At 38.5% G+C, this 14,638-nt stretch overlaps 1 protein-coding gene across 3 annotated transcripts; it reads right to left on the bottom strand.

Annotated features, from left to right (window-relative positions):
- Positions 1-4,440: 4,440 nt before the first annotated feature.
- Positions 4,441-14,614, bottom strand: MRPL30 (mitochondrial ribosomal protein L30). 3 transcript variants are annotated; one of them, XM_032352033.1, is made up of 6 exons: positions 14,503-14,614; positions 9,696-9,773; positions 7,419-7,499; positions 5,021-5,167; positions 4,718-4,791; positions 4,441-4,638 (listed from the first exon to the last, which is right to left on the bottom strand). In XM_032352033.1, the coding sequence occupies exons 2-6, from the start codon at positions 9,744-9,746 to the stop codon at positions 4,509-4,511; spliced, it is 483 nt and encodes a 160-aa protein (XP_032207924.1). In that variant the 5' UTR covers positions 9,747-9,773; positions 14,503-14,614; the 3' UTR covers positions 4,441-4,508. The 3 variants fall into 3 exon arrangements, with proteins under 3 accessions (XP_032207924.1, XP_032207925.1, XP_032207926.1); XM_032352034.1 differs by lacking the exon at positions 14,503-14,614 and adding an exon at positions 14,180-14,491; XM_032352035.1 differs by lacking the exon at positions 7,419-7,499.
- Between the last annotated feature and the right edge of the window lie 24 nt (positions 14,615-14,638).

Below are 14,638 nucleotides of genomic sequence, written 5' to 3'. Positions count from 1 at the left end.
AGACTGGGGAGTGGAGGAATTGGGGACACATTGTTTAAGGGTACAAACTGGGAATAGGTAGATAAGTAAATTCTGAAGAACAAAGGCATAGGGATTAGTCAACAAGATTGTATTTTAAACTTCAAACTTGCTTAGAGTTCTAGATCTTTATTGTTTCCACCACACACACACAAAATGATACTTAATGAGACATGACATAGGTGTTAGCTAATGTTACAGTGGTAATCATAGGACATTATACAATAGGCAACAGTATGACAATATATAAATGTATCAAATGAACACATGGTACACCTTAAAGTTACACAATGTTATATGTCAATTATACTTCAATTTAAAAATTAAAAAATCATTTAAAACATTTGATTGTTTAATCATATAGTTGTGTTTATCTCTGGGTTTTCTCTTCTCTTCCATTGATCTATGTCTGTTTTTGTGCCAATACCATACTGTCTTGATAACTATATATAGTTTTGTAATATAACTTGAAGTCCAGAATTGTGATGCCTGCAGCTCTGCTTTTCCTTTCTTCTGCTGGCTTTAGCCTTCATTTGTTCTTTTTCTAGCTCCTCTAGATGTGAGGTTAGATTGTTTTTGAGATTTTTCTTGCTTTTCTGAGGTAGGCCTATATTACTCTCTTATGACTACTTCTGCTGCATTAGGACTGCTGCAGCCCAAAGGTTTTGGACTGTTGTGTTTTCATTTTCATTTATTTCCATGTTTTTTTTTTTAATTTCTTAATTTCCTAGTTGACTCATTCATTCTTCAGTAAGATGTTTTTTAGCCTCCGTGTATATGTGGTCTTTCCAATTTTTTTTCTTGTGGTTGACCCAAGTTTCATAGCATTGTGGCTGGAGAATATGCATGGTGTGTCCTTAATACTTTTGTATTAATTGAGGCCTGACCTGTGACCTAATATGTGATCTATTCTGAGGAAGGTCCTATGTGCACTTGGAAAGAATGTGTATCCTACTGCTTTAGGATGAAATGTTCTGAATAAAACTGTTAAGTCCATCTGGTTCAGTGTGTCATTCAGAGCCATTGTTTCCTTGTTGATTTTCTGCTTAGATGACCCATTCTTTAATGTAATTGGGGTGTTAAAGACCCCTACTATTATTGTATCATCAATAAATTCCTTTATGTTATTGTTTTATATATTTGGGTGCTCCCAATTTGGGGGCATAAATATTTACAATTGTTAGATCTTCTTGTTGGAATGACCCCTCTATTTTTTTTTTTAAGATTTTATTTATTTAAGAGAGAGAGACACAACAAGAGAGCGAACAGAAGCAGGGGGAGTGGGAGGAGGTTTCACACTGAGCAAGGAGCCTGACACGGGGCTCAATCCCAGGACCCTGATACCATGACTGAGCTGAAGGCAGACACATAACAACTGAGCCACCCAGGTGCCCGGGAATGACCCCTTTATTATGATACAGTGCTGTTCTTCATCTCTTATTACAGTCTTTGGTTTAAAGCCTAGTTTGTCTGATAGAAGTATTGTTACTCTGGCTTTCTTTGGACATCCATTGCCACGTAAACTGTTACCCCCTTCCCTCACTTTCAATTTGCAGGTGTCTTTGTCTAAAATGTGTCTTCTCTGGCCTGCCAAGTTTCTGTGGAAAGATCTGCTGCTACCTTTGTCTTCCCTTGTAAGTTAGGGACTTCTTTTGTCTTGCAGCTTTTAGGATTTTTTCTTTATATTTTGCAAATTTATCTGTATGTCTTGGGATTGGCCTACTTTTGATTCTGATGTGAGTTTTCTGTGCTTCCTGTATTTGGAAGCCTGCTTTCTCTCCCAGATTAGGGAAGTTTCCAGCTATAATTTCCTCAAATAAACATTCTGCTCCCTTTTTCTATTTTCTTCTTCTGGGACTCCTATGATAGAAATGTTACTATGTTTCATGGAATCACTGAGTTCCCCAATTCCACTTTCTGATCCAAGATTTTCCTTTCTCTTTTGATCAGTTTATTTTCCATAATTCTATCTTCTGTATCACTTATTCATCCCTCTGCTTCTTCCATCCTTGTGGTCATTATATCCAGTCAGTTTTGAATCTCAGTTATTGCATTTTTCATTTTGGTCTGATGGGTCTTAAGCTCTTTTATCTCTGTGTTAAAGGGGCCCCCTCATGTCTTCTATGCTTTTCTCAAGTCCAGCTTGTATCCTTATGTTTTAAATTCTAGATCAGGCGTATTACTTGTATCTTTAGAACCCTGGTCGTTCTTTCTTTTGGGATAAATTCCCCCATCTTGCCACTTTGTATAGGTCTCTGTCTTCTACTGTGTGTTAGGAAGCCTATTATGTTCCCTGCTCCTGACAGTAATAGCTTTATAAAGAGGTCATATAATGTTCAGGGATCTGGTGCTTTAGGAAATGTCTCTGTGTGTGTATGCTGTGTGTACTCTGCTGCTGTGTTACAGTTCCTCTCTCCCTCAGGTCAGTCCTCTGCAGGGCTTTTGTCTGCAGTGGTTTGTTTGGACCTTGGCCAGAGTATTAACTAGGTGTACTCTGGTCTGCTTGTTAAAAGAGACATGAAGCTATTCCCACTAGAGCTGAATTTTCACAGTACCCTATGATCACTAGACTTGGTATACGCAGGTGTTTGTGCTGGTCTTCTGAGGGAGGGGCCAATGTGCTGGTTCTCAGACACACTTGCCTGGGGAAAGCAGTAACAGCAGAGGCCAGGGCAGCAGGTTTTTGTGTAAGCAATTTAAGCATCCAATATTGTGTTGTTAACCGAAGATGGTTTATGTTTAGGTGTGGGGAAGCTAGCTCCTTTATTCCTGGAAAAGAGAGTACATGCTCACTGCTATCAGGGAAGCAGTCCCTGAGCAAATAATTTATCATTGTGTGTTGTAGGTGTTTTTCAGGTCGCTGTTTTCACTGTGTCTCGGTTGCTTGCCCACTTGAGCAGCATAGTGTACTTCGGGCTCTATCCCAGTCAGGATGGCTAAGTTTAAAATTCTAAACTTTAGGGATCTGGCATGGTGGGGATCTGCACTGATCCTCTGGGGAAGATGCAGGTTTGACCCTGAAGGGCAGCTGCATCAGAGTGCAGGAGCATGGCTTTGGAGCAAAATGCACTAAGGAGCCAGTGGCCAGGTGATCTGCCCTCAGCAGGTATCTCTGTGCCTAAGCTGAGGGTTAGAGGAGAATGAGAGAACTGGTATGGTCCTTAACGTTAGAGCCAGGGGTGCCTGGGTGACTCAGCTTGTTGAGCATCCAGCTCTTGATTTCAGCTCAGGTCATGATCTCAGTGTCGTAAGATCAAGCCCCACATTGGGCTCTGCACTCAGCAAGGAGACTGCTTAGGGATTCTCTCTCTTAAGGATTCTCTCTTTTCCTCTGCCCCTCTCCTGTGGCTCATATTCTCTCAAATAAATAAATCATTTTTTTAAAAAAAAAGTTTATTAGACTCTTTGGGTAAAAATTAACTAATGTTCTTTTCCCCATTTTAAACAACACTAATATTAGTACAGTGAAAGAAATGGCAAAAACAAAACAAAACAAAACAAAAACCTGGCAGTGATGAGCTTTTACTTACACAGCTATCCTCAACCTGCCTGCAGCAAGGACACATTTTGTTGTAGCACAGAGGTCTCTCTAATGAGAATGAGCTCCCTGAAGTTGTTTAGTGTCCTTTGGCTTTATAGCCCCTCTAGGATTTACACTTATAGGATATTCAATAACTGTTGAATTAGAACTGTTCAAGCTAAGTAATTAATGATACCTGGGGTGCCTGGGTGAAGCAGTTGGTTGAGCATCTGACTCTTGGTTTTGGCTCAGGTTATGATTTCAGGGTCAAAGGATTGAGTACCTTGTTGGGTTCCATGCTCAATGGGGAGTCTGCTTGAGATTCTCTCTCCCTCTGCCCTTCCTCCCTGTTCTAATAGATAAATAAATCTTTTTTTAAAATTTAAATTCCAGGGCACCTGGCTCAGTTGGTTAAGCTGCTGCCTTCGGCTCAGGTTATGATCTCAGGGTCCTAGGATCGAGTCCCACATCGGGCTCTCTGCTCAGCAGGGAGCCTGCTTTCCTCTCTCTCTCTCTCTCTGCCTACTTGTGATCTCTCTCTGTCAAATAAATAAATAAATAAAATCTTTAAAAAAAAATAAAATAGAATTTAAATTCCATTAGCCAACATAAAGTACGTCATTGATGTACAGATGCAGAGTTCAGTTCTTCATCAGCTGCATATTACACCAGTGGCTCATTACATCACATGCCCCCCCTTAATGCCCATCACCCAGATACCCCATTCCCTACCCAGCTCCCTCCCAGCAACCTTCCATTTGTTTCTTAGAGTTAAGAGTCTCATGGGTTGTCTCCCTGATTTCTTTCCCTTCAGTTTCCCCTCCCTTCCACTACAGTCCTCTGCACTGAATCTCAAGCCTATATAAGGAAGAATCACACCATGTTTAGCCAGTGAAAAGGACTAGTATTTAAAATATATTTTAATGAGAACACAATGATTTACATTTCTTAATATGAAACTGCTCCAGCCTTAGGACTTAACTGCTTCTTGGTTTATGGGGTTTAGATGCCACCGCACTAATTCCCCAGTGCTCTTGAGGCACGTGTTGGACATGTCCTCCTCTGCTGGAAGTCCTTGGGGTAACTTCAGGGGCTTGATCCTATAACATAAAGAAATGCTTTTAGAATTATACCAGGTAACACATTTTTAAAAAAATGCTGAAGTAGCAAACAACAAACCTTATCAAATGTTTAACCACTTTCAGTTTTGCATTCACTGAAGGGATATTCTTGTGAACTTGAGGAGTATGTGCCTACAGAGAAAGGAAACCATGTAATGGATTGGATTCAGAACAGATGGTCCCATATTTCAGCAAAATGTGAAAATGAAGGCCTATTATGTCTAAATCAAAGTTTCAAATAAATTACACTAAATAATATATTTAAACAAAAGAAATAGTAAAAATACACCTTAAAGTTTAAGAATTATAAACTTTAAAGCAAATTTAAACCTCTCATAAGATGACTTAAATAGTTGCATACTTTTTCTAGTCCAAGCATCTTTATTGTATCTTTTTCCCAATATGGACGTCTTTTTGTACTTTTTATTCTGGTAACAATATGCAGTTTATGAGGATGCTGTGGATCCCCACCATATTTTTCATGATCTGCAGGTGAAGGCTGAAATACCTAAGAAGGAAAAATTATAAATGGTAAATTTTCAACTTCTATGTATGTATGTATGTATTTCAACTTCTATGTATCTATGTGTCTAAGTATCTTTTTTTCTTAAAAAAAAAAAAATGACCACATAATGATCTCATCCCAAATCTTTCTGTAATCCTAGCCTCAAACTGAACATTTATACCCATTTGATTACTTAGATAGACTAAGTCTAATAATTTCATACTCTGAAAAAAATATCGCACAAAGATTGCTTTAAGATTGAAGCAGGAGCAATCAAAGGACACTAAAAAGTTCAAATGCCTGGAGACTGTATTAGCACTAAAAAAGCTCAGCACAGCTGCATCCTCCACCCTATTCAAGCAGGGGAACAAAGATAAGCTTACAATAACAGTAACACATGAGGATCATTAAAAAGTATGTACAAAGCACCAGGAGAGTACAAATGATTCCCTATGAAGGATTAGAAATGGGTCCACAGAACTGATTCTCTAAGAATCAAAAAGTTCCAGTAAGCTATCCTATGGAAAACTTCCCTACGTACATAAAATGTACTGAATAAGGACGTATATGGTAATACTATTTGTAATACTGAAAAATTTAAAGGTCACATCCATGTTCCTCATAGGATAACTGTATGAATTACAATATATACATTCTAAATAAAACTAACAATAACAAAACCGAACAAAATATGATACAACTATATAATGATGTATCCAATAGGATACAATGCTGCCATTAAAATAAGGTCTACTATCTTAGCAGCTACTAACTTTGAAGAATGGCCACAAAACATTTTTAAACAAAAAAATAATAATAAAAAATAAAATCCATACAACCATGTGTAATAGGATTTTTTTAAAAAAAGATTTTATTTGAGAGAAAAAGAAGAGATAGAGAGCATGAGCAGAAAGAAAGGGAAGAGGGAAAGAGATGCAGACCCCCTGCATGACACAGGACTGAAACCCCAGGACCCCAGGATCATGACCTGAACCGAAGTCAGACACTTAACTAAGCCACCCGGGCACCCCTGTAGTAGGCTCTTGGATTTGTTTCATCTGTACCAAAATACACAGGTTTGTATTTACGATACATTACATAAATACTGATTCTAAGAAATCATGTTACACACACACACACACACACACACACACACACTCTTAGGTACCTGTAAAGGTTTCAAAGATACTAGATTAAGAATCATACCTCCTGGGAATCACACGCACAAAAGATGGCACTTTAATCAAAAAGCGTATAATTCAGGGGCACCTGGGTGGCTCAGTCGTTAAGCATCTGCCTTCGGCTCAGGCCACAATCCCAGGGTCCTGGGATTAAGCCCCGCATCGGGTTCCCTGATCAGCAGGAAGCCTGCTTCTCTCCCTTCCACTCCCCCTGCTTGTGTTTCCTCGCTCACTATGTCTCTCTCTGTCAAAAAAAGGGGCATATAATTCAATCATGAAAATAATATTGCAGAAACTTATCTGCTAAGAGGTTCCCACTATATTGCTAAATGAAGAAAGCAACTAGAAAAACATTATACATGAGATGATTCATATCTTTAAAAATATAAAACAGAAAAGGATGTGGTAGCTGTGGTAGGTGGGATTAAGTATGCTTTTCAGTTGTTATTGCTTGTTTGGATTTTCTAGGTGTTTTGAAGAGACCCAGGGTGAGAAGAATGGTGGAAGACAGAGGATGGGGCAGGCAAAGAGAAGGAGAGAAGAAAGAAAGAAACAGTGTAAAGAGCATGGAATACTTGGGAAAATCAAGTGGTTCTGTATGGCTAATGTAGGGAAAAAAAACACGAAAAGCAATGTAGCTTGTATTTTCCGAAAGAATGGTATGTACAGATAAATCTAGCAGAGAAAACTCAAAGATCCCAAGTTGCAATATTCGATATAGAAGTGAACACAGAGCCATATGTCTGAGCAGGAAGAAGACTCACTGTTTTCTGAGGACAATGGTAATACGAAAACACAAAATATTAAGGCAAAAAACCATAAGCAGGAATAAAGAGATTCCAGAATGATAAAAACCTACTACTACAAAGGCCAGTAGTACATTTAAAAAGATAAAAAAAAATCTTTATTTAGATAAATTCTACCATGTTTTGTTTAAACTCTACCCTACCACCAACCTCCACAAATTACTTAACATAAAAGTTTTCAATATTACAAAAGCAGGTACCTTTTAAAACATCACCTGCTTAAAAAAATAGTAACGTTCACCCCCCTCTCCCAACCCTTATTCTTACTTTATCTGGAATTCTTGACTTGGTAAATTTGTGACGAATCCAATCCATGTAAATAAGAGACTCCATACCTTTTGTCATCATCTAAAACATGATATAAAACATTTCTTTAAAGAACTCTGTCTAGTGCAGAAATCCATACCTACCAATTTTTAGGTGACAAGTCTGTTTTTACCTAACCTGTAATTATCAAACATTTATCTCAGCCCCTTAGCTGAAAGAATATATTCATCTTACCACTAACATTAGAAAGCAAAAAGCACATACAGATTTTCTGGTTTTTTTCCAAGATTTTATTTAAATTCCAGTTCGTTAACATAGTGTACTCTTAGTTTCAGGTGTAGAATTTAGTGATTCCTCACTTACTTACAACAGCTGGTACACACTGCAAGTGTCCTTAATTCCCATCACCCATGTAGCCCAACCCCTCCCCTCCAGTAACCCCTCAGTTTGTTCTCTAGAGTTAAGAGTCTGTTTTCTGGTTTGCCCCTCTTTTCTCATTTCCTCTATGTTCTTCTGTTCTGTAACTTAAATTCCACATATGAGTGAAATAGAGACTTCCTGACCAGGGGTGCAATATTTTTCTGTAAAGGATCAAACAGGAAGTTATTTCCAGCTTTGGGGCTGCATGGTTTCCACTGCCAAGTCTCAACTCTGCTAATGGGGGACAAAAGCAAACCGAACAGTATGTAAATAAGTGGGCGTGGCTACTTCCAATAAAGCCTGATTTACAGAAGTAGGTGGTCGACTGAATTCAATCTGCAGACGGTGGTTTCCAACTCCTGCTCTATACAATGTGGAATAATAATCTTCAACAATACTCTGTAAAAAGAAATGAGTTTATGGTTTTCTTTCTAATCCCTATAATGTCATCACTCCTAGTTCCTATCTCTTTTTCCCCTTCAGCAATCTTCAGTCCTGTTGCTTTCAATTGGCTAAAGTGAAAGGATTCACTGCCAATGCTTCATATCTGGAAACTCCTCTCTGGATGGGCAATATTCACTCTCTTCATGCCTTCTCTGTCCTGCAGAGATCCATACATAATTAAAGAGTAAGTAGGAGTGAATGAGAGATGGAAAGGAAAAATATGGGCTTCTAATTCTGATTCTGCGCTTATCATCTGTAAGAAATGAGACACTTATCCTCTCAGAGAATCAACTGCCTCAGCTATTTCAAAAGGAAATAATACTAACACCACAGGACTAATTGTTATGCCCCAATAATGGGTCCACGATTAAAGGAGCGAGACTGATACAAAGCGAAGGTCAAGCAAAGCTTTATTTCGAGCCAAGCATCAAGAATCTAACCGAACGTTCGGGGCTGTACCTCTTACAAGAGAGGGCGACCCTTCTGTTTCAGACTAGCTTTTAAGGACAAAGGCCATGCGGTTGGGCCTGGCCACGCACAGGTGGCCGATGAGATTGTAACACACACAGGAAACTCCACAGTGATGCTAGGTGACCAAATGAATTACAATTTACCCTAGTAGACATTTGAACCAGCCTATTACACCTTGACTGGGATTGGCGCCCAAAGGGCGCGGCCCATACTCCTTGGTAACCAGGGAGACAGTATGCAACCCCCACTGATGGGATGTCTCCACCTGGCCTGACCCCCCTTTGTATCTGGGCTTTGTTACCTGAAGCTGGTTTCCAGGACTTGTCTCCAAGTAAATCCCTTGGGGGAAGGGGAGCAGGGACAGTTTCTAAATAGGTCCTTACACTAACCTAAGGTTAAGGTAATGTATGTAAAGCACCTAACATTATTATCTATAGCCAGCAGCACACCTGTATCTAGACTCTGGCCCTCATGAACAGATTAGGCTGAGCTGCTTAATTTCTGTAAGAAAGACTAGAAGGAAATACATGAAAATATACGCATAAATGGTTTCTGGAGAGTACATTTCTTCTTTCTGCTCTTCCATAGTTTTTTATTTTTCTATGATTGAAAACATAATGTTTTCATAACTGAAGACAATAAACTCTTAAACTTTTAAAAAGATTAAGGGGAAATCAACATTGGACATTTTTTACCAGCATGTTCTCTAGGAAAAGACCTTTTGTGATGTCAATTCCTTAGTGATAAAACAGCAGATAAATCATAAATAAAACTGACCCTCAACATTTTTTTATATATATATATATATATATATATATATATATATATATATGAATTTGTGCAGTTTAACTTGCCTGTTTTGTTAATTACAAAAGAGAAAGAAACAGTTATTAAGGAATTAAAAAAAAAAGAGAGAGAGAGAGAGAAAACTTGAATACTTACTTGGAGTCTGCCTGGGGCCCTCTGAACTATTGAGCACAAAATCCCCGCCATGAGTGTGGTGACGGTTTTCTTCTGAGGCTACAACAAGCAGAAATAGATCCATGGGTCAAATGTGTCTTGGAAATTGACAGTTAATTAACTTGGAAATCAAGTTAATTATAAACTTGATTTAAGTTTCACAGTGAAATCTTATTATTTTAATAAAATAAAGGTAAGAATTAAGTTATAACAAATATGTTACTTGGAGTTCAGCAAAACCATAGGTAATAACTATACATTAACCACATCCCATTTTTGCCAGATGAGTTAGAACCTAAGCTGACTCAATAAAAATGGGTAAAGGAGGTTATTATTATTTAAAAATCTTCTTCAACAATGAGCACAAAGAATGCTTTGTTATAGAATCAGAAAATGGAAGGGCTAGAAGGGACTGAAGAAATCCTGACTCCTACAACTAGAATGAACAATCTTCTTGTGTGGAAAATGAAATATCAATCATTTACCCAAGGGTATCCAGCAATCCAAGGAGTATATGGTCTGGAGCCCAATTCTAGTTCCTAGTCCAGTGCATTTTCACTAAATCATAACCCCTTTCTGATAAAAAGCAAACCATAACTTCCTTTTTTGCTTATTTGTATTTTTAAACTATTCTTAAATTTCTATGATGTGAAGTTATGTTAATTTAGACACAAATAGTTACAACTACTATACTGATATATACTGAAAACAGAGAAGATTAGGTTTATGAAGTACATGTATATTTTGGATAGGTTATTTAATTTGTGTGCTTCAATTTTTTCCCAAAAGAAAGAATATAATACCTAACTTGCAAATGAGTTATTCTAAAACTCCTAAAACAGTATCTAGCACATAAGAAGCCCTCAATAAATGGTAGCTTTTACTATAACAAAAACATTAAATTATTACAAAACCGTAATAAGAATACTCTAACACACCAAAATAGGATATAATGCTGTATTTCAGTGAATCCACCAGATTCTGACTCATTCAAGCTCTGCAAGTCTTTCCTGTGATGTGGACAAAGCAATGAAGTTGTGGGAATCAATGCAAGCTGTCCCATTAAGAGCCAGACTTCAGAAAAATTTTTAGCTACTGAACCAGTCTCTCAAAATTAATTACGTATTCAGTTTTAGAAGAGTTAACTACCAAATCCTTAGAACCATGAAAGCAGAATTTTGTCTTGTTCACTTTCTACTCTCAGTATCTAGCACAGTATCTGATGAACAGTAAGCATCCAGTGTTTGTTTCTGAATGTCTGAATCAAATAATGGGTTAGAGCTATGATCTGCTCAACTCAGAATTCAGAAGTACATCAAAATACCTTGACTGTCATTCCTACTTCAGACCTCAAACACTATCACACAGCATATCAATTTCTAGTTCAAATCAGCATCTAGTTCAAATCATCAGCCACTGCTTGGCTGGTTGTTTATATATGTATTTTGTATCAAGGCTCTTAGAAGAGATGCTAAATTTTCCTTAGAAGCGATGCTTATTTAATCCTCCCACCCTTCAATCAAATAGGTTATGAAAAAGTATTTACTTTAACATACTTCCTCCCAAGTTAAACAATATACTAATCCAACTCATCCGGCTTCACACTTTGTTACTTTTTTTCTTATCACTTAAATGTCAACAAAAGCCTCCTCAATGGCCTTCTGGCTTCCATTCTAACTTCCCTAAGATCTCTTCTCCATGGCAGCAATCATCTAATTAAAATCCTAAATCAGAGGGGCACCTGGGTGGCTAAGTGGTAAAGCCTCTGCCTTCAGCTCAGGTCATGATCCCAGGGTCCTGGAATCGAGCCCCGCATCAGGCTCTCTCCCTGCTCAGGAGGGAGCCCGCTTCCCTTCCTCTTTCTCTGCCTGCCTCTCTGCCTACTTGTGATCTCTGTCTGTCAAATAAATAAATAAAGTCTTTAAAAAAAAATAAAATAAAATAAAATAAAATCCTAAATCAGATCATGTCAACTCCTTTTCTCAAAACCTTCCAGTGAGCCAGCCTTTCTCACCATTGGATTAAGAAGTAACATATAAACAAGAGGAAAAAGCCAGAATAAATACATGTGATCCAATGACACAGATTAGAGTTTGAGCTCATGTTTAGCTAAATATAGTGATAGATAAAGAAATAATCACAGGCACGTATGTACATGTGGGTTAGCTGTTAGCTAAAAAGACCAAAAAGCAATGGCATCCCAGTAGCAATGAGCATACCCAGCACCCTGATCTTGGCATTCTCTAATAAAAGATAAAATGGCTGATTGGAGGGCTACAGCAGGAAATATACAAACAAGGGCATCTTGTAGCACTAGAAAGGAACCAATCAGAAAATCAAAATGATCGGAGCATGTCAAAGGGACATAGGAAAAGAGCTTCCAGTGGCTAAAGCTGGACCAATATGAGCAACAAAGTAAGTAACAAAGTATTGGCTTATAATCCAAACTATAAAATAACCATTTCCATACTCATATAAATGAAGAAGTAAATTAATGGGAGAGAACAAATCTCCCTTAGAGAATTTCAAATAACTTATGCAGATACTTCCCTCTCAAACAGGTGGAGAAAAACCACTCATCTCTTAAGTATAAGCTATGCTTAATAACTTGCTCCCCGAGTACAGTATAGAAAGGGGGAAAATAACATTGTACTAGAGAAACCTCACAAACACTATGTCTGCCAGGTGATCACGGTTAATATCAACTGTTATAAAAGTCAAGTTGATAGCATGCACACTTGATACGATGGAATGAGAATGGCACTTCTTGTCTGTGGTTTTCTTCCCCAAAACCCCTAACACCAGGCTGAGAGAAAAACATCAAACTCCATTTGAAGGACATTGTGAAAAATACTTGACCAGTACCTCGTCAAATACCTGAGTGCCTTAAAACTCTCAAGGTCACCAAAAACAAGGAAAGTGAGATACTACCATAGTCAAGAGGAGCCTAAGGAGCCATGACAACTAAATGGGATTCTGGAACAGTTAAAGGACATCTAGTAAACACTAAGAAATCTGAACGAAGTATGAACTTTGGTTAATGATGCATCAGTAGTGACTCATCAATTATAACACATATGTACCATACTAATGTAAGATACTAATAAAAGGGGAAATCAGGTGTGGGGTATATAGGAACTCTGTACTATCTTCACAACTTTCCCATAAACCCAAAATTATTCTAAAATAAAAAAGTTAATTTATTAAATACCCAAAAGCTTTAATGCATGAGAGTGACAGCCAGTCCTTAACCCCCACCTCTAGGACTTCATCTCCAATCACTCTTAATTAATACACACACTGGCCTCCTTACAGGTCCTCCAAGTTGCCAGGCAGCCATGCTCCTTTGGACAGACTGTTCTTTCTCCTGGAATGCTCCTGATATTCATACTTAATTTTCTTAGTTCCTTCAATTCTTGGCTCAAATCTTTTTTCAGTGGGGCCTACCCTTATTCCATTATTCAATATTCTGATGGACCCCCAAACTGTCAGACTTTTTACTTCCCTTGATTTTCTTTCCATAGCACTTTTCTTCTAACACAGTTTATTAGGTTTGTTGTTTACTGTCTGTCTCCACCCAGAAACATGTTAATTCCACAAGGACAATAATTTTTATATTTTATTTTGTTTTTGGTCTGCCCTGTCTCTTCACAGAGGTATCCCAACTATATACCTAAAACAGCACATGTCATGGACTAGGCACACACTCGGTTTTTGTTGAACTAAGTTTAATTCACCGACTTCAGAAGGAGTAACAGTCAAAAGTTGTAAGTTCTAATAAAAAGTAAAGACTATTGTTAATAATAAGGCACACAACTCTTGGACCTTGAAGTAACTATACCATCTTCTACTGTACAATAACTTCTGTTGCACCGATGCAAAAGAAGAATACATACGTCATGAGGAATATGATCCCTTTTCCATTAAAAAAGGGGAAAAAAAAAGAATGTGTGTATATAGAGAAAATCTCTGGAAGGCTATCAGTAAGCAAATGTTAACATACCCTTGCGGGGAAGGCTATCAAGGAGATTTTCCGCTCCCAGTTAATGTCTGAATAGTTTTTTAATTAAAAAAAATCTATTTAACAACAAATGGAGGGGAAACACAACTGAAAATGCACAACACAGAATATCCCTTTCAATAAACCGAGATCTCTGAAGGCAATAAATGTCTCTTCTTGTAATTCCTCATGCCTATCAAGTAATGGGCAGTCCTCCTCCTCATCCGCGCCTCCTGGCAAAAAGACACAGAACTGGCCGCTGTGGCTAGGTGGTGATCAAAACATGGTTGCAAAATTACAGCTTTTGGTAAAACGGTAGATTTTTTTAACTGCCAACCCTGGAAGTTTTGCCTTCTAAAATGCAATTAAGTAAGATTTTATCTTGGTTAACAAAAATCAAGTTACGCTGACCCCCAGTGGGAAACCGAAATAGTAAAACAGAAGCAAAGAAACTGCTCAAACCAACCTGAATCCCCTTCCTCACTAGCTCTCGCGCCTAGGCGGCCCGGCCGTCGGGCTCCAAGAGTCGGGCTCAACAAACCGAGGGGCTCGCGAACTGGGAAACAGCATCCGGTCGACCACTTGCTTTTCGCGAGGCCGTGGGACAGTACATGGGCCCAGGGCCATTTAGGCTCCTGCGACCCGCAAACTCAGAATCCAACAGGAAAACCAACCGGCATCTCCATAGCGTTCCCACGTACCTACTCCAAGAAAAAATGCAAAACTTTCCGCCACTCATTCCCCTCTCACCAGCCACCGCTCAATCTGGTTCAAATCGAACCTACTCACCGAGTGAAAAGTGAACCGAGTTAAGAAGAGGAAGCGCCACACTCAAGCCCAGCCGTCACAGCGCGCACCGATGGCGAAAACACGCACTTTTCGTTCCGGCTTTGTCCCGCCCACCTACGGGCTATAAAAAAGAGCG

This window comes from Mustela erminea, chromosome 7 (assembly GCF_009829155.1).
Source record: "Mustela erminea isolate mMusErm1 chromosome 7, mMusErm1.Pri, whole genome shotgun sequence".
NCBI classification, from domain to species: domain Eukaryota; kingdom Metazoa; phylum Chordata; class Mammalia; order Carnivora; family Mustelidae; genus Mustela; species Mustela erminea.
This window is presented reverse-complemented; position numbering and strand designations above follow the sequence as displayed.